The 27806-nt window shown below is 48.2% G+C and overlaps 1 protein-coding gene and 1 long non-coding RNA gene across 2 annotated transcripts; one reads left to right on the top strand and one right to left on the bottom strand.

The window, feature by feature from the left end:
- Window positions 1–88: 88 nt before the first annotated feature.
- LOC122379120 (glycine receptor subunit beta-type 4-like) lies at window positions 89–11858 on the bottom strand. Its single transcript, XM_043361062.1, has 10 exons — window positions 11631–11858; window positions 9754–9848; window positions 9275–9342; window positions 4605–4710; window positions 3600–3729; window positions 3265–3347; window positions 2704–2847; window positions 1714–1851; window positions 1116–1402; window positions 89–853 (listed from the first exon to the last, which is right to left on the bottom strand). The coding sequence occupies exons 1-10, from the start codon at window positions 11693–11695 to the stop codon at window positions 686–688; spliced, it is 1284 nt and encodes a 427-aa protein (XP_043216997.1). The 5' UTR covers window positions 11696–11858; the 3' UTR covers window positions 89–685.
- Window positions 11859–17329: 5471 nt separating this feature from the next.
- LOC122379119 lies at window positions 17330–21747 on the top strand. The gene is made up of 3 exons (XR_006256129.1): window positions 17330–17708; window positions 18757–18884; window positions 21449–21747. It is a non-coding gene; the product is annotated as an uncharacterized LOC122379119 (long non-coding RNA).
- The last annotated feature ends 6059 nt before the right edge of the window (window positions 21748–27806 follow it).

The following is a 27806-nucleotide window of genomic DNA, read 5'->3' as shown; positions in this document are numbered from 1 at the left end:
ATGATAACGTCTGGAACTATGCGGAAATTTGTCACATTCTGTCAGTGACATGTGCCGGACCAGCGAATCGATCAAAGAAGTCCCCATCTCGGGTCAAACTATTTATTACATAAATATCTTGACTACTGGGAGCTGATAAACCAAGTCAACAGAGCCTGAATAACCGCTTCAGCGCCTTTTTTAGGCTACATATATATCTTATTATAAATCACACTCCGGCATATTATTACGCATTCAATCGGTATCGTGTACGCTAGCGTTTGACATATTAATGCTCACATCACACACATCAATTTGGCACTAACTCCATATTATAAAAAGGCACACCCAAACTGGAACACCATTTTTTTCTCTTCGTTGCATATTGTTTAAAAATGTATGTAAACGCTGTGGCTGATCTGAGTATTACCGACAGGCCATCGAAACATGTTGCAAATTGTTGTCACCGTTCAACATATCTATAATGACTACTGAATAGCCACCTATGTACACATGTACACACGTTCGTCATACCTTCACTGTGTCACTGATCTCTCTCCAGCGTCCAGACTTCCTCGCTGATTTCCTCAGTCCACACTCACCATCCTACACGGCTACACCATAGGTACCACTGCTCCACCTCCTGAGCCGCTCTCACGAAACACGCCACCGTTCCGTCACCCCCGCACCTCTCCCACCTCCAGGCTCACGAGTAGAGCACACCGAACACAATGGCCGTGACGACGAAGGCCAGCAGGTAGAGCACCCGGCTGACGACGTCCACCATCTGAGGACGCAGACCGGGGCGCGGCGGCAGCGGGCCCAGCTCAGCCTCGGCCGGAGGCGGCGGCAGCGACGGGTCCGGGCTGATGGCCTGGAACCGGGGAACACCGGGCAGAGTTCGTCAGCGCTGTAGAGTGTAGTCATGTCGTAGTCCCACTGAGGTATTTTACTGGCATTTGACGCATTTTTCCGATGCTCATTATCTGAGTAAATGAATATCATAACCCTGTTTTGGTACAAACATCGATAAAAAACTTTTGCGTACGTGAATAACGACAGCTGCGCAGCGTATTCTCTCACATAGTCGGTAGTCTTGATACATTCTCCCAATCCCGTTTCTTCACTTCTCTCACCTCCACGTCTGCCTCTCCGTTCCCGTTGAGCTCCATCAGTTTGGGCAGAGCGCCGACCCCTCCACTCTCTCCGGAGCCGCTGCCGCCGCCTCCGGACGGCCTCCGGGACATGTGGTACACGACCAGACTCTGCACCAGCGGCCACAGCAGCAGCAACAGACACACCAGGTTCCACACGTTCAGTGCCGTCAGCGAGGTGGCCAGTGGCGCCGCCCTACCGGTGATGGCCGATACTAGGAAACAGGCCAGCAGCATGAAGGAGCTGACCAAAGAGCGCACCATCACCGCTGAGAGAGAGCGAGAGAGGGGAGTTAGCGAACCATCACCGCTGAGGAAGAGAGGGGGAGGGGGAGGTTAGCGAGCCATCACCGCTGAGGGAGAGAGGGGGGGGCAGAGTGAGCCATCAACGCTGAGAGAGGACGAGAGAAAGAGAGAAAGAGAGAGAGAGAGAGAGAGAGAGAGGGGGAGAGAGAGAGAGGGTGAGCGAACCATTAGCACATAGAATTAAGAAGGAGCCAGAGGGGAGAGAAGGAGTGAGCGTGAGCCATCAGCACTGCCAGAGAACCGCACACCAATGCACATTCCCCGTTTAACCTACCCTCTGGAGGGAGCCAGAACGTCATGTAGGCGGCCACCACCAGTATCGAGGTGGGTATGACGTCATTGATGACGTAATAATCGGACTGCCGCTTCAACGTCACTCGCATCACCAGCGACTTGGAGCGTAATGATTCGCCTGGAACGTAGAGTCGGCGTTCAAGCAATACACATGCACTTCATGAATAACATCTAGAAAACAGGGAAAGGTGCAATTTATATGGTGATACTCAAGCTCTAAGTAATCGACATTTCGGTGACCAGGCGCGGATACAAGGGGGGGGGGCATGGGGGCCATGGCCCCCCCTTGGCCGATTTTTTCAAAAATAAAATAAAAAGTTAAAAAGTTAAAAAGCTGAAAAGGGGGCCTCCTGAAAATAAAGTGGCCGAAATCCGATGAGTTTTTTTTTAACCTACCCACTTTGTTATTTCTTAGAAGACTAGCTGAGAAGACTTCTTTGTTAGAAGATTGGTAAAGCTTTTCATAACTTGGAGGTCTCTTATACTCACAGAGATGACCACTTTTACAGGGCCTCCTAACCTGCACAGAGGGCCTCCAAGCCTGCACAGATGTTGAGATGTTGCCTGAACAGCTAGATAAGCTCAATAGACGCAGTTTTTTTTTTGGGGGGGGGCCAACAAGTGGGAAGATGGGGCCTCCAACAGGTGGGATTATGGGGGGGGCCTCCTGGTTTCTAATGGCCCCTCCCTTGGAGATTTTCTGGATCCGCCCCTGTCGGTGACTAATAGCTAAATCGTTATTAAGCGACAAAAATAACATCCGATATCAAGGACAGCTGTACTTCGACATGCACTTAAATTCATGACATTTCATCTTCTCGCTGAGCTGAGTGGAAGCCTTGGTGAATGAGTCGATAGAATCCATAACAACGGCGATGTTATGAATTCCTAACCTATGCAACTAACTGACGTCACACGCTGACGAACCACTGACGAACCACTGACGTCACACACTGACGTCACCGCTGACCTGTGATGTCGTTGGGTGAGACGGTGTAGGACGATACGCCGAGAGAGGTGAGCTCGAAGCTGGTGACGCTGAAGTGCGGTCCGGCCTGCACGGGCCGTCCGGCTACCCTGGTCCAGTTGAGCATCAGCACCTCCCCGTCCAGGTCTGCGGGGCGGGGGAGGGGGTGGGGGAGGTGGCACACAGTTTATACCACGGCGGCTCCTGAGGGCTGGCTGTTCGACACATTGGCCCATGACCACCTATCGTGATTGACCGTAGACTATCACGTGGCTGTCTGTTTTACGTGATAGGATTTCGTCTGTTTTCATATGTCTGGCGTGATAGGACCAACCAGTCTGAGAGACAGCATACGTCTTACGAAACACTAATACCTAATAATAAAAGCTACAACGACCACCAATTCGAAAGTAAAAATAATAATTAGGACCATTTATTTATTACAGACATATCGAATGTTAACACTTCGGATAAAGGCGAAAGAGATCCTCCCCAGCCTATGCTTGCCTATCGTCAATTGTTTGGTGTCAGGGTGATATAAATACAACTGTCATTCACGCATACCTTGCCGAATCGTGAAGACACACGAGTTTTCATCCCATGGAAACGAATCCAGCTGCATTTCACAAGGCACCATCACGTGGACCCTGAAAGTAAGCAGCGTCAATCAATACTTTATTACAGTGACATCGAAAGGGAGCGCGGAGCGCAAAATTCGTTTTTCGGCCGGAAAATGCAAGCACAAGCGGACCGAGTGTCCGATAACTAGGCATATGTAGTGGCCTGAACAAGCCAGGTGGAAAGTCTCGCTTTGCATGTGCGCACGCCGCACGAACAGGACCCACAAATGCGCTCACTCGTTTGTCACCAAAAGGCCGTCTTTTAATGGTTCGAAATACCTTCTTTGCCAGGTGATGGTGCCATTTGGTCGAACCAAAAACGAGTTATCCATGGAGTTATCGAAGTCGACCATCAGCGCTCGCGGGTACATCAGCGACGGCAGCCATATCCGGGGCGCAGTCGGCACCCCTGAGAACAGCAACATTGACATGTTAGGAGCAGAAGGCCCAGACATAAGCATGGATCCGAGTAATGGATATATGATCTCAATGGATCTCGGAGCAAACTGCAAGCTAGGATCCATGATCCCACCGAATCCGTCGTGAAAAAATTCATGGATCTATTATCTCATTGGATCTGACGATAAACCAAGAGCGAAGATATATGATTTAAATGGATCCCGCCATTAGCAGCATTTGGAACGTTTCCAAGTGTTTCTAAGCCAATAAGTGCTACAAACCTATGGATTTTGACGTGCAATCACATAAAATCACTAAACGTAACGTTTGCGAGTTGCAAGTTGCAACAAGATCTTTTATTATGCGTTGACAAAAAGTGAGGATCTATGATATCAATGGATCTCAAGCAAAAAATCAGACTCGGATCTATGATCCATACGGATCTCTCCATAAATCAAAGAGCTGGATCTATGATCCCCTCGGATCCGAGATCAGAATCCGTGAGGTCAGATCCCAGATCCATTTTCTCGGATCCATGCACATGTCTGATAAGGCTGAACGGTGAACACGACTCCAAAAGCCAATGAAAGTTATGAAATTAAGTGCTAATGGGTTTATGAAATTAAACCCAAAAACGAATTTATGAAAATTTCAAAAACGAATTTATGAAATTAACGTTTTACACGTTAACCTACAGTTTTTCAACAATGAAACATTCTGCCGTATAGTCCCAGATGATCAACGGCACTGACCGTCCCGACCCAGCTCTACCCTATGCCAAAATTCCGAATACCAAATGCATTTAATTTCAACAATGGCTTTTGATATCCAAGGAAAGACTTCAGCTCGAGGCTCCAGCGTTGCCGACTGCCCTTCTTTCCTTACCTGCGGTGGCGTGTGAGATGACGAGTCCGCCCGCCGCTGGGGCTGAACGATACCTCAGACGAATGTCGTCCCACGTCAACCGCTGGAGACACTGGAACGTCACCGCCTGGAAACAGAGGTCAGAGGTCAGACGCTATAGGGGCATTCCACGTCAAATCGAACAAAAATCGGCTGTTTTGCACCTTACCATCAGCGATTTCATTATAAATTTGTGAGCGAGTTCCTGTGTCGCCCCGGACATTACATTGATGTTTTTTGCACATTCTGACCACAGGTCTTCTAAATCCTATAGGGCATCAAATTTTTACAAAATGTTGCATCTTTATATTTTTGAACGACCATAACTTTGGTTGTACTTGTTTGATTTGAATGAAATAAACCTTACTGTTTAGGTAATTTCTTAAGCATTTGTTTAGAATTGCATCGACTTAAATATATGACCTTGAAATTTGCTTAACTCTGTTCTTAAGCACAAAAATTGAAATAGCAAAAAACACGCCACCTTCGATTTGGCTCATTTTCATATATTTTATTGCCTACCATATTCTTAACAACCTGTGAAAAAATTAGAGTGGGCCATTCATAACTTTTGAAGAAAATGGCACATATGCAAACGTATGTTAGCACGCGCAGTGGAGGGGGAAGAGTGAATTTCGCCCCACCCCTCCTGTTTTTCGCCAATATCTCATAATATCAATATTATGGCTATTATCTCATAATATCAATATATCGCATCAATATTTATTGATGCGAAATTACTTATGGCTACCTGTCCAGAATTGAATTGCACATCTCATCGTGCAAGCAATAAGAAAATCGGTTCACAACGGTTCTAGTAATAGCGGTGTAAAGTGAACATCCTGTCGCCGCGGCGACGCGGCGACTCGGCAGCCGGCGCCGACCGCTACGCGCCGCCTGAATTGTAGACTGTGCCGGGACGGAACGGAACGGTTCCGTCTTTACATCGCGCTCCTTACCGCTGATTACGTTCGATTCGCGTCAAATTTTGTGAGAAGACTAAGAAATGTACAGGCAATCTTATGGTGAAAGAATTCTGAAAATAGGTTGGTAAACAATTGAAATATGAACGTGTAAACACAAAACTGTGACTGCTGCGTTTCCCGCGTCGGCCGATCCCGCCTCAGCCGGCGACATGTTACTCTTAGCAGGACTCTAACTGCCATATTTATTATCGGATTAACTAGAAATTCCCCATACATACTCAAAAATGTATGTTCTTTCGTATAGTGAAGATCAAAAGACGTGAAGATATCGTTGCGTGATAATGTTTTCGTTGAATTTATTTCATGATGCATTTCCACACGGCTCAAAATTCACCGCAAAATACCGTTTGCCTGAGACACTTTTACAATGGAACGTGAATGCTTGACTTCGATGACTATGCATTTCCATTCTCGCAGAGTTTGGGATATCACTAATCAGCAATCATTCATTTCAGAAAGTGTACACAAGCAAGCATGTCTTGACTCTGTCTTTCAAGGTCACGCGCGGTTGCGTGATGTTGATGCATGAAAACGGCGTTTGCCGCGGAAGTTATGAATGGCCTACTCCAATTTTTTCACAGATGGTTAGGAACATTGTGACGGACATAATATGTAAAAATTACTCAAATCGAAGGTGGCGTGTTTTTTGCTATTTAAATTTTTCTGTTTTAATTCAAGGTCAAATGCAATTCAAGGTCACTTCAATTTAATTTTATAATTAAAAATCAAAGCCTTATCAATTGCCTACAAGACCCTGTTAATATCATTTTGATACCAGAAAAGGAACCAGAGTTATAAGCATTTAAAAAAATGATGTGTGGCATTTTTGGCTATATTCGATGACCTATATCTCGGCGATACGTTATCAAATTTCGAAAATATTACACGTAACTCAGTTTTGAACCATGCCCAGTCTGCCTACAAATTTTCAGAAAAATCGAAGGGGATGACGGATTTCGGTGTTTGATTTGACGTGGAATGCCCCTATAGGCACTGGAAGGTCACCGCCTGGGGCACAGAGGTCAGTGGTACAGGTAAGAGGTCAAACGCTGGGGTATGTCGCCGTCGGAAAGCTTACGGATGTATTTGTAGGTACTGGCTGCTATCAGGGGTAGCCAGTAACAGTTGGTAGCATTAGGCCAAATGGGCGCTCAAAAACTACTACCCCATAGGGTTTGCATGTTAAATCGACCTTTTTCAAGCGAGCCCCACACGTAAGTAAAAAGATAAAGTGCCAATATTATTGTGGGGAAAGGTAGCCTCAAGCTTCCTCTACAACCTTTTTATCTAGCATTTTTCGATGCGGAGGCCATAACAGGTCCAAAAAGCATTGGGCGCTGCCCGAGGTACCAAAAGCCCCTTCATGAGAGCACTAGTTCCTGCGCATGCGCACATTGCCTCAACCCTGTACTAGCGTCAGTTAGCGATACTGCTCACGGACGCGATCAGCCAATGAGCGTCCCTAATTACATTAATAGATGTCGCTAGCGTCACGTAAATCCTGCTTGCGAACACATTTTAAGAATGAAACAGCTGCGCCATTTCCGCCTTCCATAGATTCCTTCCATCTTAGTATCAACTATAGGCTTTTCAACTATCTTTATGCTAAGTTTTAAACTATGGTTAGTATGTTATTTCTGGTTCATATAATTTAAAAATAACTGCTTTATGAATTTGGCTTTACTCGTCAGAATGGAATATCCTATTCATTCCATATTCAAAAAATATATCACCTTCCATGTACATCATCCAGGTAAAATGGGCGCTTTCCGCGTCGTTGGTGTACCCGTTGTTCTATATACCCTGGGCTGCTATTGACATGTCTGGTGCCGGCAGTAAGAGCTACCGCAGTGCTCTTTTCCTTCTTTGCTATTTTTTGTTTTTGGAATCAAGCCTTCTCGGCCTTGGGTCTTATATAAGACCTTTGATCTACGGGATAACAAAAAAGAAAAGAATGGAGACCTTTTCTAAGGAACTGAATAGATGGTTCTGAGGCAGAACTGAGTCTGAACGGACCACTGACTGGTGAGCCGCAGCGGAGATTGACAAGAGATTGTCCCGACGTGACAGCTCGCCGCTCAAACAGGATTCCAAGTGTGTCTCACTCGGATTGAGCTAAAGATATTCAAACATTTACACGGCACTCTTTGCGGGCTGCTGAAGATACAGCAGTTTGTCGGTGTGAGTTCAAACATTTACAACAATTCAAACATTCAAACACAACATTCAAACAAAGATTTACAACAATTCAAACATAAACATTCAAACATTCAAACATTTACACGGCACTCTTTGCGGGCTGCTGAAGATACAGCAGTTTGTCGGTGTGAGTTTCCGGCCGCTCAAACTCTTGTCACTCGTCAGTCGTCTCGTCACTCGTCAACTGGGTGTGGTGCGTCTGTCCCAACATCTGCCAACCGGCTGACGACACCGGTCTCTAGACGCCCGGCAATTCAACTTACGGCTCGTTGTTAGACATTGAGACATGTTGCTACACTCAGGAGACATGGCAACATCCATCCGCTGTCATGCAGCTTATATTGCATTGGTGTTTCATCAGTGTTTACGTTTCTCACCAATAATTTTAGGTATAATCGTTATATTTGAGACAAAATCAGGCATGTTATTGTAATTTGACAACTGATTAAGCACAGATGCTGTAGGGAAATGTAGACGTTACTTTATTGATGTGTGAGTATTGACTGCTATAGATCATTACGGCAGAAAAAAAATAACCGTCTTTGTCAGACGAAAAAAATATGCAATCTAAGCATCAGAAGCGTTTAGAACGATTGTCTAAGGGCAGTTCGTAGTTTGTACCGTTTCTTTTTATAATCCTAGTAATACAGGAACACATAATAAGATTTATAAGACGAATCTCAAGGCTCAAGCCCAACAAATGCCAGTAAAGAAGTGGAACGAAGTGGAACGAAGTGGAACGAAGTGGTTACAAAAAAAAACATGACTCAATAGGTACGGCGAACCGCAATTGAGCTTCCAATAAACAGCTTGAAGAATGAAGATCTCCTACCACGGACACTGGGACACTGGGCAGCAGGGGGCCCTTGTCGGGACAGAGGCGACAGTCCCTCGTGGCACAGCACGAGGACGAGGGGGAGGGCAGAGGAACAATAAACAAAACAGGCATCTCGCAGGCGACTTCCGACCATCGCGGTGCAAATAAAGCTACTATGACTGCCGACAGTCGTCTGCTCATGTCTCGTTGGTCGCTAGGATGGGACAAGTGCGCATCGTTGGTTGACAACACTACCGTTGACCACGGCAAGTGATCGGCTATGTCGCGAGCATGACAAGTTGCCCTTTATTTGTCCTTATTATGATACGCCATCTTTGGAAACTTTCAAGCAACGGCGTTACCCTCGAAATCTACTGCATGTAGGTGCGTTGCAAATTTTGTTTTCTATAATGTTAACGGCTGACATTGACGTGGTTTAGCATGCATATTGCATGTCTACTTCGCCGAAGTATTTTCCGACTTTAACAGAAAAGGTTTTAGGTTCATGTCGCACTAGCACGATGGTTCACTTGTCGTTTTACGCAAACAAAAATATAAACACGGCGGAAGGGAGGGAGGAACTTCACCAGCGGAGTGTAGGTAGATACTATTGGAAAATTAGTAGGTAGGTATAGAGGCACAACACTCACCGAGCCCTTCTCATCCACGGCAATGGACTCCAGCATGGCGCGGACGCCCACCTCGATGTACCCCGCATCTGGGAACAGAAGCGCGAATATAAAATGCACTTATTACATGTTGCATACCTAAGCTCTTTTACTGTGCTGTGTAAGTAGCTACTTAGGTATGTGTAGGTAAGCGTGAGGGGTTTAGTGTGTGCAGTGAATAGTGATGACATGTTCTGTCTACAAGTACAATACGTACAGTCAACAGAACATATGTACCTGCGGGATAAAATTGCAAAATGAAAATAAAGTTGAAAACGACTAGAAAATAATTTACCGTTTACACTTACACTGACGTTGAAATTGCAACTCCACTTAGGTAAATCGCTGATCGGTGAGTCGTGACCTCGGCATTTGAAATTAAACGGTTATCAACTTGACGAATTAATTATCGACGATTTCACGCAGCTAGTCCGTACACCGCGACCAGCATTTTAACTTACTGGCGCCATACCGGTCGGGGGCTTCCTCCGGCTTGTAGCCCTTCACCAGCATGTCGAATATCTCGGCATCGGTACGAGCGGACGCAGACTGCAGGCTGCAACACAGAAACAGATATGTCACTGTAACCTTGCAGACCAAAGACCCGCGTTGAAATGCTTATCGTATAACTTTATTCCGCTCACAGGAGTTCAGACTAAAATACAATAGTTAAAAACGTCGCATAGTGCACGTTTAGAAAAACAATTGGATAGGTATGTATCCAAAGTGAGTAGGTTCTTACATAAGACTGCAAACATCGTCCGTGCTGTCATGCTTTCATAACATGCAACCATAGTAAACACGATGTTTGCTTATAACTAACCTCATGCACAAAAAAAAAACTCGCATCACTTTGGACACGCTACATCTTTTTGCTAGGTTGAAAGTTATCCAGACATCAATAAACATTGCTATCGAACCCTCACCAGTCATCGCCTTTTTACCATCAACATTCAGCGATCACGTCTGCCTTCATCACGGGAAGTCCCGCGAGGTGGCACCACCCGAGGTCCGACCGGCCAGTCATGGTGCTCCCCGCCCGGCCCGGCCCGGCCCGAAACTGCCCCTGAATCACCGGCCGCAGCGACCCGCCGGCGCCTGGGTAAACACAACAGCTCGTCCGCGGCGTGCAACTGCACACTGCACTGCACACCGGGCGCTCACCGCACGGCCGGTCACGTGACTGGGCTATACGTCAGCACGACCAGTCACGTGACATTAGCCGGCAAGGGGGAAGTCACGTGACTTCTGTCAGCACCGGTCGGGCCGTGTTACATTGCCAGTGGCCACCCTAGGTATGCACTCGACGATACGGTCAATGGTCCTCCAAGACGGTTATTCGCAGGTGCCTGTTGATTACTTTTCTGAACGGCATGGAATGAACACCCGAGACGATTCGCCAATTTTAATTGAGGACAATCGATTGTAAAGCAGCGACTTAAATTTTCGGATGAAAATATCAACTAATTGGTGCAAGAACTGTTTGCGCAGCCTATGCCACCTCAATAAGCCCAATACAGGGTCGCATCATAGCCAACGCACGGAAAGTGCGCCAGAACTCACAAGCTTTGCCCTTGTAACTTACAAGGGCCTAAAACCTTCTTCGCATCCGTCCCCAGTCCTCAGTCCTCACCATCCTGAAGAGCAGCCACCACTGGCCCACCAGCCAACCGGTGGATGAGGCCGGGCCCACACCGGGACCCGGTAAAATCCTCTCCAGTCTCCGGGGTGACCGTTTGAGCGGCGGGCGGACTGTCCAGTGTCCTATGCCGGGGCAATCCGGTCCCACCGGGACGGTCTCGCCGCTGCGGCTCACTGTCGGTGCCCGCACAGCCCAATGTCTTGTCTACGCCCTATCCTAATATCCCATGTAGCTCTACAGTGGTCTTTTCAGGCCGAAAGAGCATGGTCCCAACAAAACAAAGCAAAAAAAAGAACACTATTTGCGCTTCGGTTTGTCCCACATGCAGCTTCGCGGGAAAGGTTCCACAAAGACTCGCCACTAGCTGCATGCGGCGGCTCTTATGAATAATGAATACCTATCCGTACCGAGCACAATATAGTGTACTTACAACTTTGACCTCGAAACTAGGGTGAGGTGCCAGTCGATTGGAACAATCATTTGCGGAGAAATGACAGCTTTAGGCACATCAACATCGGACGCAGTGAACGTACCGGTACCGACCACCCTGAGGGTAGGATTTAGCGGGACCAAGGGCCCAGGACCTGATGGGAGAATGGATCTCTAATGGCTGTCTGTCGATCGGCTGTGTTTAGTCCTACAGCAACAGTAATTGATGCCAAGCTCCAAATCTATTGGAAGAGAATCATAACTTACCTGTTTATCAGCATCACCACGAGCAGCAGCAGCCCTCCCGTTCTCCGTGTGCCGGTCCGACCCATCGCTCTGGCTCTGCGCACTGCCCAAGCCACAGCCGCTCAGGCTATCCGCGCCGGTGACCGACCCCGCGCGACACGCACCGCCCGGGGCTACACTCGGAGACCGTCTGAGCGACTGGCGGCAGGGAGCCCGCGGCCGGCCGGCCGGCCGGGGAGATGTTTATTTTCACCGCTCACTCAGCCGGCGACCCGGCAGAGGGGCAGTGTCACCATGTTTACCTATCGCCGGGGCCGGGCGGACCGCGTGGTTGGTACAGGGCATAGTAGGGGACTGGGAGTGGCTTTTTTCGGCGGTGAGTCCCGGGGGGGGGGGGGCAATAGCTATATTGTCGCGCACGACGTGCAGCTAGTTGAAGTCCTTATAAATATTCGCCACCGTAATAAATACATTGTTGCGCCTGTACTGTGGGCCAGGCCATCATATAGAAAGATCTATTTGGTAAGGTGACCGTCTGAGTGCACCGGCGACCATTTTCTTGGGGTGCGAATACGATCCTGTCCCAATGTAACGGAAATGACTCAGCCGCTGCGGCCCTTCAGCCAGTGGTCGACTTGGCCCTATGCCTCTCTGCACTCATTAGCCCATCTCATGACTCTAAGATGAGCTTTTAGGCACTGAGAGAGCCTAATCCAACAAAAATAACCGTTTCATCCTGGTTCGACTCGCTGAATTTCGCGGCGCTCGTGTCAGATGCCGGCGCCGCCTCCCACTGAGTCCCAACTGTCGGCTGGCGACAGGCGTGACACCACCAACCCGGGGCGACGTATACCTATACGGCGCGTCACAGATGTGCGCTGTGAACAGCCGTGCAAAATGGCACAGTTTGGACAGTGCGTGAGGCTGTGTGCTTTCCCACGGTGCTCTGCAGAAGTGCTGGAGGTCATATGGTTGTGCTCGGGGCGTCGTCCGAGGAATATTTCCGGGTAAAATTGACATGTGTAAGTAGTGTACTGAGTATTTCGAACTTTCGATAACTATTTATATTTCTGCTTATTGAATACCTACCTACCGAAGGATCTGACCTGATGTAAACCATCACAATACCCTCTGTAGCCTGCGCTGCAGAGATCACCGGTCACACTGCCCCCCCCCCCCCTCCTAGCCCGCCCAGGCCCCAGGTCAGCACCATGACAAAGCCGTGGGGAAGGGGGGGGGGCGAGAATCCCGCTGCTGACCGCAGCACCAGAACCGACTCAGCCCCGGAGGCGGGTCCAGGTGCCCCCTTCCCCCCCCCCCTCGTGGGAGGTGAGGTCAGGTGGTGAATATTGCCGCTCACCGCAGTATGGCCACATGCAGAGGTTTGTGGTGGGGGCACGCGCTATTTTGGCACGCTTCGCCACCACACCGGAAACTGAGGAAGGGGGAGGGGGTGCTGGAGTAAAAGGGGGACCAGAAGGATAGAGGAGCTGAGAGGTGGCGCAGCCGACGACACAATGGCATTAATATAATATGGGCGCCGGATTAAAAAAAGAGGAAGCGTTGAGTGTTGACTTAAAGGGACTATCCCACCTTTAAAGGGACACTCCCACCTTAACATTAGTTTTGAGTTGAGATAGCCAAATTGGTGGCCATGGCCTGCAAATACCGGTTTGGGCACTCACAACATCGAAAAATGCTTTAATTCGAAGATATGGAATTTCAAACTTGCAGTTTTCGGATTCTAAGGGGCTAATGCATTGGAATGCCCCCTTAGAATTTGTGACGTCAGCGGAGATCTAACGATTTTTAAATCTTAGACTAAAACCATCGTAAACACGTGGTGGCATACGCTGCTTTGCGCGCAACGTCTGCCGCACTTTAAGGCTGCCAAATTATTGCTTCCAAATAAAGTCGCTAGTAACAGGGGAGATCCCAAAAAGTAAACAAAAGTAAAAGCCTAATATCTTGAAAACCAGTGAATATTTTTCGGTGAAATTTGGTAGATATTCGTTTCCGCTCTTTCTGAACCAAGGGACATCACTTTCATGCCAATTCATTAACTTTTTTGAAGGTGGGAGGGTCCCTTTAACATGGGGTTTGAGTTGAGATAGCCAAGTTTGCGGCGAGGTTCAGAAACCACTATCTATCTAGGTTGCAGCCCCCGCAGCCTCTTGGTGTTGAAGAAATTCGTTCCCTTCATTTGAAAATGGGCCTTGTACAAGGCCCTATCTTCAACATGGAGCGACCGTTAGTGTGACGTCACCTCGTTTAGTCATTCTGATTTAAATGGGTTTGTTCGTTGAAAAATCGCTTAAAACTTGGTCTGAACTTTGTTGTGGTGCCTACAGAGTAAAAAGAATCAGCTTTATGACAGTAATGTGGCCTTGGGAAGGAGGTAATTTTGGGCTGTGACGTCACATATTTGAAAGTTTGTGTTTGGAATATGGGAAGCCTAAGATGTTTAATGAAAAATAAATGCCAGAACCGTGTTCCTGGTCATCCAATCTATAATGTCGGGCACAATTTAACTGGTTTTAACAACATTTTAGAAGGTGGGATAGTCCCTTTGACTGACTGTGGGTAATTTGCAGGGCCTATTTTAACATGTTAACTGGGGGGGGCAAATGCCCCCGCACTCAACAGAATTGCCCCCCCAGTCGTCGAGATGTGCCCACTATAAAAATGGGCATAAAGGAACACGGTGACAAACATACAACTGTGACTTGTTTTGCAATGGATGTCAAATGAGTCAGTCTGCAAGTAATGACCAGTGGTGGATCCAATGGTGGGTCATATGGGTTATGACCCCCGCCCCCTTTGGCCCGGGGACACCACAGGCCTGCCTGGGGCACCATAGGCGTAGGAACAGGGGGGGGGGGCCGGGGGGGCCATGGCCCCCCACTTTCGGAGGTGGGGGGGCCAGCAATGTTAACTGCCCCCCCCCCCCACTTTTTGCAGACTTAAGTGTCTGTCTGTACCTACCACCCGGTAACTTGACAACTATTCAGCTTGCCCTTTGAAGATTCCCTTGTGTTTCTACAGCGTTATTGACCGCAATTTCCCTCACTCAATGAAGGAAACCATATCAGAGACAAGACTGTGAGTCCTGGTGACAGCATTTTGTTGAATACCAAGGCCGTATATAGGCCTTGGTATTCAACTGTAGGTTGAATACGAGGCGCGGGACAGCGAGCACTGAAAAGGTATAAGACAAGCACGGTGCAGGAGAATGCGTATACAAACGACCTGCGACCAACGCTTGACCGGATCTGCTTGGGGTCGGCATAGTTCGTCAAAGGCGTACTAGCTGGGGGCCAGGGTGACCGTGCCCCCGGCTCGGTTTAACACGCGCAGTGGAAGGGTTGCGAGTACTACGCCCAGTGGAAGGGGGGGGCGGATGTCGCCCCCCCCTAAGATCTCAGCTCCCAGTGGAGCTAGAAAGACGAAATTTGGAGGGTAGGTGGGGGCCATGGGGAACTCTGTTGTGTGTGGATTTCATGACCCTAGGTCAATATCTTCAAGGTCAAATGAGGTCAAATGTGGTCAAATCTGCCATATTAGCGACTTTTTTGCGTTTACACGCCAATAACTCAAAAAGTTACCGGCCGATTTCTTTAAATCTTTCACTATACGAAAGAACAAACAGTTATGAGTATGTATGGTGAATTTCTAGATAATCCAACAATAAATATGGCAGTTAGAAGCCTGCTAAGGGTAAGATGTCGCCGGCTGAAGCGGCATCGGACGACGCGGGAAACGCGGCAATCACAATTTTGTGTTTACACACTCATAACTCAAGTTGTTACCGGCCGATTTTCAAAATTCTTTAACCATATGATTGCCTGTACATTTCTCAGTCTTCTCACCGAATTTGACGTGAATCTAATATAATCAGCGGTAAGGAGCGCGATGTAAAGACGGAACCGTCCCGCCCCGGCACAGTCTACAATTCAGGCGGCGCGTAACGGCTAGCGCCGGCCGCCGCGCCGCCGCGCCGCCGCGGCGGCAGGATGTTTGACTTTACACCGCTATTACTAGAAAAATTGTGAACCGATTTTCTTACTTTTTGCACGAGAAGATCCGCAATTCAATTCTGGACAGGTAGCCGAAATTTCACATTGATATTATGCTTGTGGCGCGAGTTATTGGCGAAAAACAGGAGGGGGTGGGCGAAATCCGCCCCCCCCCTTCCACTGCGCGTGTTAAACAGGCTGGGGGCCAGCAATCTGCCCCTCCCCCTTCCACTTTCAGTGCAGTGGCGGTCGCAGAGGGGGGATCAGGGCCATGTCCTTCCCCCTCCAAAGGCTAATCGGGGGGTCATCATATCATTTGGCCCTCCCAAACAACCAATGGGCCCCCATGGGCGTATGGGGCTCTGGCCCTTATTCGATTGTCACGAGGCTCAAGAATCCCACGCTAGCTATTAACAGCTCCCAATTCCCAAACCATGTCTTTGAGGGTCCTACACTGATCTCGGAGCACCCTTCAGTGGCGGTCAAGCGCCCACAATGACCGCTGATAACCCACATTGACCTCTTTGACCACATTTTGAGGGCCCCTAAACCGGCCTCAAGGGCCCAGCCGGCGTCTGAGGGCCTCACACCGGCCTCTGGTGGCCTCATTTCTGTCTCTGGGGTCCCAAGACTAACCCTAACCTTTAGGTGCCTCTGAGGGCCCTGCACTGAATTATGAAGACCCGATGCCGGCCTCTAAGGGTCCGCATCGGCCTCTGAGGGTCCATCTTGGCCTTATGGGTCCAACGCCGGCCCATGCCGGTCTTTTAGGGCCCCACACTGACCTCTAACGGCCGATGCTGGCCTGTAAGGACCCACATTAGCCTCTGAGGGCCTTACACTGGATTCTGAAGACCCGATGCTGGCCTCTGAGGCCCATTTTGGTTTTTGAGGGCCTTCTGCTGGCCTCTGAAGTCCAACACCGGCCTATGCCGGCATTTTAGGGTCCCACACTGACCTCTGAGGGCACATACTGGCCTGTAAGGACCCACGTTAGCCTCTGATGGTCCAAGTCGGCATCTAAAAGTTTCATCCTGCCCTTTGCAGGCCCTGTACTGGTCTCTGAGGGCCACCTCGCCGGCCGAGGGGGGAGGGGTGCCGCCCCTCCATAGGTTTTTTTTTCGCGATAGCTCCGAACACGCCGGCGACAGAGAGCTGAAGCTTGGCATACCTGACCTTTGAATCAAGCCGGATCTTTTGACACCAACCGCATTTTCGGGTCAGATCAGGTCACTGACCCATGAGGTCATAAGTGAACCTCTGCACGGTCTTCAGATGTCGCAACTTCGCAACGCCCTCACTGCCAGAGGAGATTTCACAGGGAAATGAACCTTGGAGGACCTAGTATACATTAGGAGTCTCACAACTTGTACATCTCGGATTTTTCCTGAAGGTTATATGAGGTCAGGTCATTTTCGTGACCTCACCATTAGGTATAAGTCAATGGGGATAAACTGAAAACTTTCTGGCGCCGGGAACGATCTCCAACGATCTCAAGCACACCGAAGCGTGATTTCATGCACTCCTTGTAAGGTTCGATGCGTCACTTTTGCAATGTTGACCTTGCGCGACGTCATTTATGAAGTTATAAGGGCCATATTACTAGGGTTGACTATTAAGTAATGGAAGTGCCTCTAGCAATTAAAAGTTTTTGCACGTGCACACATTTTTTTGGTGTCATCACGTGCGCCGATCTTTTTTCTACACTGAGAAAAAATTTTACCACCCTATGGAAACTAACCCTTTTATTCAGGATAAGACTCATGTCATACTCAGGTAAACTAACGTATTTACCAACGATGCCTTAGTTCGTTCGTAGCTCCTGCGATGGTGTGAGGCAGTACTCATCGATGCTTGGTATTTGTGCTCAGGATCATGAGTATGTGGTTAGTAATCTAGCCGTGAGTATGCTTCCAGCTCGCTGATTGGTTGAGCCGATGTGGCACAGCCGCGCACGTTTCGCGCGCGTCTGCCATTATTTCAGTTGAATTCCGTTGCTTGGTGGTGAAGGTGCGTCGCTCGCGTGTGCAGCATTTTATGGACGTGGTGTGCAGAAACTGAAACTCGGATTCCGAGGCCAATAGTAAGTATGTTCATATACTTACCTTGTTAAATAATTATTGATCAATGACCACAAGCGCAATTGTGTGTCGCGAGGAAATAGGCATAATGTACCGTGAGAGATGAGGGAGATGTGAGAGCACATCTCCGAAGAGAGATGTGCCCTAATGATAGTAATTAGTGAAGATTTGTGCTTTGTAGGTGTTGTTTTAATAATGGAATGCGTATTTGATGATAGTCAATGCTTTTGTTCTATGAAAAGTTTTGATGATTAAATACGTGAAAATATTATGTAAATATTTTATCCGCTGGGTTCCTCTGGGTTGTGTTGGATATATTAACCCGCGCTCTGCTGGGGGGGGGGGGTGTTTGAACACCCCCTTGTGGTTTTTCGCGAATATCTCAAAAAACGGCGGCGCGGAGCGCCGCCGTTTTTGGTACACCTTATCATACATCGATTCTACACATGTTGTGAAAATTTCAGACCAAGGTCATTCAGGATCAGGTCACCAGGTCACTTGAAGTGACCTCACCTCATAAAAAGTTTCAATGTCTGTCATAGCTATAGTCTGTCATTGCATAGTCTGTCATAGTCTGTCATTGCAGTTTTTGTCCCCTGCAGGCAAAACCGTTGACGTTAGGTCAAATCTGAGAGAATTACTCAGAAAGGGCGTTAATAGGGCTATCGAATGCGCTTTTCCGCGGCGCTGTAGCTCTATTGGTTCCCGAGTTATGCGTTGGCATCTTGGAAATTGTTGACATTCGACCTGGAAATCGGCAAAATTTTGCCTTCAATGACCTCTGGTGACCTGACCTTTGACCTGACCAAAAAATTGACCGAAGTGATTTCGTCATTATTTTTGACGCTCTCTCGAACGCCGCCTTCCGCGTATCGCTACGTGGCCCAGGAGCTGAGTTAGAAGGGGGGCGGGGTGTTCAGACACCCCCCCCCCAGCAGGGCGTGGAAATCCAGGACCCCCAGCCGGGCGCGGGTTAAGGTAGGGAAGTAGTTTTTTTTTTCAAAAAATGTGTCATTAAAATATACCGACTGCATATGTCTCCTTTCACAGTTTCTTTTGGATATACCACCGCACTGCTGCCGGGGCTGGTGCCGGTACAGACGCTCGCCCCGATCGACGCCGGATGCTCGCCGCCGGGTGGCTTCAGAATGTGAAGTCTGCCTGCTCCTGTTCGATAGGTACGGAGATCTATAGCTCATCTTAACCCGCGCCCCACTGGGGTCTGTGTATAACACGCCCTACTGGGGGGGGGGGGGCTATTCATAGCCCCCCTCCTAACTCCGAAACTACTGGGCTGATCGTCAAAATTCAAACGGCGTCTGATAGCCCCGGAAAAACTGTCGAGCGAAACCTAATTTCATTGACCTCGAGGTCACCGATGACGTCACAGGTCAGGTCAAAGTAAAAATTATTAGCATTTTGGTTTGTTCACATTTTGGGCTCTGGTCGCCGTCTTACAAGTCAGATCAGGCTCATTTTTGGTACACACACTCTTGAACAGATGCTCTAGATACCCTGCGGGTACCAAACTTTTACTTTGATTTTCAGGTCAAGGTCAGGTCATCACAGGTCACGAAAATATTTTATCATGCGTCGGTCACGTGACACATGTTTTATGGTCCATTTAGGCCATAGATTTCGAATTTGATGTCGTCTGTGTCATTTGAGGTCATTTTGAGTCGAATTTAGCTTAGGTCAGGTCACTTTCAGGTAAAAAAAGGTCAAATTTTGAAGTTGAAATTTTTCAACAAAAAAGGTGTCTATTGGATGCAGTTTGAGCTCAGGAACACGATGGTGCCATTTATATTGGTGTACGATGTCAAATACGTACTGAAAAATTGATTTGAAAAATTAATAATTGTGAATTTTTTGCAATAATGCGTATAACTTGGCCATTTTTGAAAATATTTAGCTAAAACTTGCTAGAGTTAGTCATAATCATGCGTTCTGTCACATATATTCCGGTTTTTTCGAAAAAACAAAAACTTTTTGAAAAAAATATAAAAATATAAATTTTGAATATTATTATATAAAATTTTCGAAATTTTTTAAAATTTTGAAAATTCGAGATAGCAGTTTTATAGCGCGGTCAATTCTGAGTGCTTTCATGCAAAGAAATTGGATCTAGCTTAAAAACTGAGCTCTTGGGAGCGATTGCCGTGGTTCAATGTTTTGCGTCGAAATCGGGCGAACATGACGTCACTCTGACGTCATTTCCGGCCAACCTATGGTAGCTACGAAGTTCAAATTTTTACACAAGGTGTCAAATTGATGCAGCCGAAGGTACTGAAAGTTTGGCGTCGATCCGTCAAGCGGTTTGGAAGTTATTGCAGAAAAACGGGAGGGGGGCTATAAATAGCCCCCCCCAGTGGGGCGCGGGTTAACAGGTCCCTAAAAAGTTACTAATTTTTTCTCATTCTTTCTGTATCTTGCGATCACAGTGTCAGTACCTATATAAAATATAATTAATAATTATGCCATCTGCATAATTTACCACGACATGCTTTGTAAAAAGAAAAACACTAGCCGTTTTCACGACGGGTTATTTGGCGAATGCACCCAATTTGACCAATTATGCACCAAATTTTTTTTAACAAATATCTTTATATCATGAGTGTTTTCGATATACCTATCTCCAGAAGCGCTGCGCCGATCGTCACCAAATCCGATACAAAGCCGATCGTATCTCTTCATTAAAATATAGAAAATAATATTTTTTTTATAAAAAGGTTTTTTTGCTGATCATTTCGAGCATAAAAAAAATCATAAATCCATTGAAAAAACTAATTCCGTGAAAGTGAACTATTCCCTTTAACACGCGCAGTGGAAGGGTTGCGAGTACTACGCCCAGTGGAAGGGGGGGGCGGATGTCGCCCCCCCCTAAGATCTCAGCTCCCACTGGAGCTAGAAAAACGAAATTTGGAGGGTAGGTGGGGGGCCATGGGGAACTCTGTTGTGTGTGAATTTCATGACCCTAGGTCAATATCTTCAAGGTCAAATGAGGTCAAATGTGGTCAAATTTGCCATATTAGCGACTTTTTTGCGTTTACACGCCGATAACTCAAAAAGTTACCGGCCGATTTTTTAAAATCTTTCACTATACGAAAGAGCAAACATTTGTGAGTATGTATGGTGAATTTCTAGATAATCCAACAATAAATATGGCAGTTAGAAGCCTGCGAAGGGTAAGATGTCGCCGGCTGAAGCGGCATCGGCCGACGCGGGAAACGCGGCAATCACAATTTTGTGTTTACACACTCATAACTCAAGTTGTTACCGGCCGATTTTCAAAATTCTTTGACCATATGATTGCCTGTACATTTCTCAGTCTTCTCACCGAATTTGACGCGAATCTAATATAATCAGCGGTAAGGAGCGCGATGTAAAGACGGAACCGTCCCGCCCCGGCACAGTCTACAATTCAGGCGGCGCGTAACGGCTAGCGCCGGCCGCCGCGCCGCCGCGCCGCCGCGGCGGCAGGATGTTTGACTTTACACCGCTATTACTAGAAAAGTTGTGAACCGATTTTCTTACTTCTTGCACGAGAAGATCCGCAGTTCGATTCTGGACAGGTAGCCGAAATTTCACATTGATATTATGCTTGCGGCGCGAGTTATTGGCGAAAAACAGGAGGGGTGGGCGAAATCCGCCCCCCCTTCCACTGCGCGTGTTAACACACCTCGCCGATGTCTTCTGAAGTTTTCGCTTTATTTCTTAACAGCTTATTGTTTTCGGTCCATAGGTAAAGTTTCGGAGACACTGGTGCGTCTTCTGGAAACTGCAGTCTCAAGGATGGTGACGGAGAAAGTACGCCCATGGTTTTCCAGTCCCTCGCGCTACTGAGCCAAAATACCAGCACCCTTCGAGCTGCAGTGCGCCGATCTCGCGGTAGGAAGCGGTTCAAAAACTAAGCGATCTCGCGCAGTGTTTGCGATCTATGGGAGTGTTTCATTGTTTTTTTTTTACGGACTTCTTTTAGTGTTGTGTTTAACGGATTACGCCCCGTACCCGGCTCTTGAATTGCATGTTGGCAGAGATGTCGTATGATGAGTTTTTGCAATAAACTTCAGTGTTTTTCCTCGTGTTTGTCACGTCTGCAAGGCGTAAGGTTAACGAACGCATTTTTGGTTTCATGCGTTGGCATCCGCGTTAGTAAGACCCATCTTAAATGGGTTAGTATTATCATTATTCAGGGTTGGTTATCGTTAGTATTAGCCTGAGTAAGCGTGTGGTCCGCCTTGGTAATACTGTGAGTAGCGTCTGAGTAGAAGCTCAAACCTGAGTACTTAGGTGGTGAGTTTTGACAACTCACCCGGAATACTCACGTTATGTATGAGTCACGTTAGTGTTAACATGAGTATCTCCTGAGTACCAAAGAGTAGTTACCAAGGGAACCTGAGTAGTTGCCGTCGTGAGTTTTGACAACTCAGTTTGGGGTGGTAACGTGAGTAATTTTTTCTTTCAGTGTATCCAATAGTGAAGACCAGATGTCTATAGCTACATTTTACTCTGAGCTATCGACGTTTTTCCAAGAGAACACCCAAACCTGCGGCGCACGACAAAAAAAGGAGCCTGGCAATGGCCAAAATCGTGCGCCAGGGCGAGGTCACCAGGGCTTAGTGGCCAAGTGTTATGGCTACACGAATAAAATAATGTAAGTTGCTATATTTTCATAAAAACAATACATATAACACAAAAAATAACAGCACCACTACTCAACATAATCGCCTCAGGAGCATCACACACCGTTCCAGCCTCTTGTCCTGGAACGCCGCGAGGAGGCCATCTTCGCTGATCTGCGCGAGCACGCGGCACACCGCCCGTCGCACCTATTGCCCGGCGCACCTGATGCCGTCGCTCCATACACTTTTACTAAAATAAATTTCCTGATATCAGTAGGCCCTACCACAAACTGAGATTTAATGAACTCGCGCTGGCGCGCGATTTTGGCCATTGCCAGGCTCCTTTTTTGTCGTGCGCCGCAGGTTTGGGTGGTCTCTTGGGAAAACGTCGATAGCTCAGAGCAAAATGTAGCTAAAGACACCTGGTCTTCACCATTGGATGGAAAAAACATCGGCGCACGTGATGGCACCAAAATAATGTGTGCACGTGCAAAAACTTTTAATTGCTAAAGGCACTTCCATTACTTAATAGTCAACCCTAGTAGTTTTTCGTCAATAACTACCGATCAAATTGAGCTAGCGAGTCGGGAACGCCACCAATGGACTCAGGAAGACAGCCGAATCGAATGATATGCGACATGACCTCCTTCGACCAATTTTGTGACCTGGGGGCGCTGACCTGACCGTGACTAACGGTGAGGTTAACTTGAGGGAGGTCAACTCCCTAAGTTTACCTCACCCAAACAAACGAAAAGTGTATCGTTCGACGCGCCTGAGAGAGGTGAACACGATGCCGGCAAAATCGCGGCTCTGCGGCCGTTTTTTGCGAAGTTATTCACCAAAAAACGGAAACGTGCCTTGAGGCACTTGACCTGACCTCAGAGATCACCGGTTGACCCAGGAACTTAAAATCGGGTATCGATCTCTGCGTCTTGTAACAGCGCACACGCTCGTTATTTTCCGCGACGCGCTAGCTCCACCTGGAGCGTACCCGCCTCCCGCCCCCTCGGCCGGCGCGTATGTAGAAAACCCATAGGTCCGAGCCATCGAGGGTTAAACTGGCCTCTGAGGGCCCAGACCGGCCTCTAAAAGTCCCACACTGGCCTCTGATTTAGTCAATCTGCCCAGTTGCAGTGGTCGCTGAGATAAAACCTCTTAAAAACGTTATAGGCCTGGCTGAGCCTAGCTGGGCCGTCCATGCTGATTTTATAGGTATATTGAAAAGACTCGCTTTGCACGTTTCACGCTTGCTCGTAATGAAAAAGTTGCTGGATGCCTCTGGAATTTGCATGGGTGCCAACGGCTGCGGAGGACAGGGGAACGCGCCCATCAGTTTGAGTTTATGGACGGGAGTCTCCCTGAAATTTTAACCAATTTTGGTTTTGTTTTTGCCTCGATTTTTTTTTTTACCTCTGAACATGTTTGCGAAAACAAAGTGGCCGAAATCCGAGGAGAAATTGGATTTTGGGGGTAGGTTAGGTTTTGGACCTCTGGGACCCTGCCCCCCCATTTTCGAAAACGTTCCTACGCCTATGTGGGGCACCACCGGCCTGTCAGGGGCACCACAGACCTGTTGGGAGCACCATCGACCTAGGAAGAGCACCATAGGTCTGCCAGGGGCACCACAGACCTGCCAGAGGCCCCACCGGCCTCGCAAGGGCGCCACCTTGGGCCTGTCAGGGATACCACCACAGGCCCGCCAGAGGCACCACAGGCCTGCCAGAGGCACCACAGGCCTAGCAAGGGCACCACGGACCTGTCAGCGACGCCACGGGCCTGTCGGGGGCACCTCAAGCTTGTCAGGGCCAAGGGACACCACAGGCCTGTCAGGGGAACCAGAGGCCTAGCAGGGACACCACATGCCTGGCAGGGGCACCACCGGCCTCGCAGGGACATCTTGGGCCTGTAAGTGGCACCACGTGCCTGTCGGGGACACTCCAGGCTTGTCAGGAGCACCACAGTCCTCTCAGGGCCCAGGCGCACCAGCGGCCTAGCAGAGGCACCACCGGCCTAGCAGGGACACCAACGGCCTCGCAATGGCATCATGGGCCTGTCAGGGGCACCACGGGCCTGTCGTTGGAACTTCAGGCTTGTCAGGGGCACCCACAGTTCTTTCAGATGCACCGGCGGCCTAGCACCATGGCACCATGTTTGGCCGGGATTGCGATTCGGCGCATGTCGCCTCGCATTAGCCGCTCGTTTGCAGTCTTTTCGTGGTTTCAAACGTTCAAACATGGGATATGATGTTGCTCCCATGCATTAGGGTGGGTGTCAAGGTCACCGGAAGGTCAGGTCAGGTCATTTACCTTTGATGACCTCGGTTCACATTTTCGAGTTCTATAAGAATCTAGGCTAGTTTTTGGAGCTAAATTCGAATTTAGCAACCATTTGACCGTTTGCGAAGTAGTTTTGGTGCCTTCGTAACATGTTACGAGGCTGTCAGAGGCGGTTGCCACCTACTACGAACACCCGGCAAAACCCTTACTGGTTGACGTGACCTGACCTGACCCGACCTGGCCTAAATGCATGAAGACATCATCTATAATCATAACAACATGATATTCGTGATCATCACCCCGAAAAAACATAGCAGCCACCCTTTACGATGCTCTAACAGGTCTCGATTTTCCCGACTTTTGGGTCATTGACCTGACCTGGAAGGTCAAGTGATGACGACCTAGGACCTTAACACTCGCCGGCACAGGCCATTTTGCGTCCTTCGACGGCACAAGGGGGGGTTGGTACGACCCCCCCCCTCGCGTTTGGCCCCTGATCGAGCTAGAGCTTCGCGGAAAAAACGAGCGTGCTGCCCGTCACGAGAGGAAGCCGATGATATCCAATTTTAATGTCCTAGGTCATCGGGTGACCTTCCAGGTCAGGTCAATGACCCGAAAATCGGGAAAATCGGGACCTGTTAGAACGTCGTAAAGTGTGGCTGCTATGGGGTTTTTCGGGGTGCTGATCCGAATGATATCATGTGAGTTTTGATCACAGATGATGTCTTCATGCATTTAGTCCAGGTCGGGTCAGGTCAGGTCAGGTCAACCAGCAGGGGTCCTGCCGGGTATTCCTAGTAGGTGTCAACCGCCTCTGACAGCTTCGTAACATGTTACAAAGGCACTAAAACTAGGCTTCGTAAATGTTCATCGGGTTGCTAAATTCGAATTCAGCTCCAAAAACTGGCCTAGAAACATGTAAAACTCGAAAAAGTGAACCGAGGTCATCAAAGGTCACTGACCTGACCTGACCTTCAGGTGACCTTGACATCCACCCTAATGCATGGGAGCAACATCAAATCACATGTTTGAACGTTTGAAAGCACAAAAAGCTTGCAAAAGCGCGGCTAATGCGAGTCGACATACGCCGAATCCTGATTCCGGCCAAACATGGTCTCGGAAAGTAGGTCACAGGTCAAAGGTCATTTGGGTCAGGGTCATGAAATTTTCAGGGTAGGTGTAAAATTGATAAATGCGAGGGTACTGAAAGTTTCGTTGCAATCGGCAGCTTTTTACGCGAGTTATTCGCGAAAAAAACCTTAGGAGGGTTGCATCAACCCCCCCTGTGTCGGCGAGGGTCGGCGAGGGTTAAAATTGGGTATCATCGGCTTCCTTTCATCACGGGCAACACGGTCGTTTTTTCCACGAAGCTCTAGCTCGAGCAGGGTCGGAACGGCAAGGGGAAAGGTCCAACGGACCCCCCCCCCCCCCGCCCATATACGTTCGCAGCTGGAAAATACCAATACGGGCGAGGGTTGATGGATTATTAGAGACAATTTTCCAGGTTGCCCCCCCCAGTCAAATTCCCTTAAAATAGGCTCTGGTAATTTGCTTGGTCTTTAACAATGAGCAATGGCTGACGGAACCGTAACATGCTGCGTAACAATGTTACTGATCTGTACAAAACCGTCCTGGCACTCAATTTCGAGTTCAATCCTTTATATCGTTTTGTGTGCGACGTGCGTGCTGCCTGCTTAGTGCCGTAGAGGTGACATCTAAACTACCCCAGAGGAAGCAAACTAGCGCACCCACAAAAAGGTCCTTGGAAGACGCCAGCCGCGGGTGCTGTTCTGACTCACTCGGAAACTAATGAACTGTCTAGTCATCGCGCTGAAACCATTAGTCGTATCGTATTGTGCTGCCAAACAGGGACAGTAAGTACAAAGGTTGACGTCAAAAACTAAAAACGCGCCGACCGACAGCTAAAAATGCATCTAAATTTCGGCCAAATGTCATGATAAAATCTGACACCTTTATTGATCAAAAAGCATGGTTTTGGTGAAGAAAGAGACAACGTAAACAGAAAATTGCAATTGACTAATTTACTGTGAAGTAAGAACGATAGAATTTCAAGACAACTGAAGCGGTTCGGAATTCCAACTCTGGACGTCGTTTTACACATTATTTTCGGTCGGATCCCGCCCTAACCTACCCGCTGGAGATTATTTCTGCCCCTCCGTCCCCATACCGTCCGGCTGTGTGTGAGGGCGAGTTGGGACCACCCAGTCCAGCAGCGTCTCCAAATAAACCAACGGGACAGGCGCGTCCGTCAGCGGCGAGCGGGTCTGTCGGTCCGCGGCGGCCGGGGACGCGGCCCACCCGGCACCCAAACCGCACAGAGGTGGACCGGAGCGCACAGTGGGTCAGACACGGCCCACCCGGCTCACAACAAACCGCACAGAGGTGGACCGGAGCGCACAGTGGGTCAGACGCGGCCCACCCGGCACACAAACCGCAGAGGTGGACAGGAGCGCACAGTGGGTCATACGCGGCCCATCCGGCCCACAAACCGCACAGGGGGCATTCCACGTCAAATCAAACACCGAAATCCGTCATCCCCTTCGATTTTTCTGAAAATTTGTAGGCAGACTGGGCATGGTTCAAAACTGAGTTACGTATAATATTTTCGAAATTTGATAACGTATCGCTGAGATATAGGTCATCGAATATAGCGAAAAATGCCACACATCAATTTTTTAAATGGCTATAACTCTGGTTCCTTTTCTGGTATCAAAATGATATTAACAGGGTCTTATAGGCAATTGATAAGGCTTTGATTTTTAATTATAAAATTAAATTGAAGTGACCTTGAAATACATTTGACCTTGAATTAAAACAGAAAAATTTAAAAAGCAAAAAACACGTCACCTTCGATTTGGGTAATTTTTACATATTATGTCCGTCACAATGTTCCTAACCATCTGTGAAAAAAATTGGAGTGGGCCATTCATAACTTTCGCGGCAAACGCCGTTTTCATGCATCAACATCACGCAACCGCGCGTGACCTTGAAAGACAGAGTCAAGACATGCTTGCTTGTGCACACTTTCTGAAATGAATGATTGCTGATTAGTGATATCCCAAACTCTGCGAGAATGGAAATGCATAGTCATCGTAGTCAAGCATTCACGTTCCATAGTAAAAGTGTCTCAGGCAAACGGTATTTTGCGGTGAATTTTGAGCCGTGTGGAAATGCATCATGA

Source organism: Amphibalanus amphitrite, unplaced genomic scaffold (genome assembly GCF_019059575.1).
Source record: "Amphibalanus amphitrite isolate SeventyFive unplaced genomic scaffold, NRLGWU_Aamphi_draft 000072F_arrow, whole genome shotgun sequence".
In the NCBI taxonomy this organism is placed as follows: domain Eukaryota; kingdom Metazoa; phylum Arthropoda; class Thecostraca; order Balanomorpha; family Balanidae; genus Amphibalanus; species Amphibalanus amphitrite.
The sequence above is the reverse complement of the archived record's forward strand: the minus strand, read 5'-3'. Positions and strand labels throughout refer to the sequence as shown.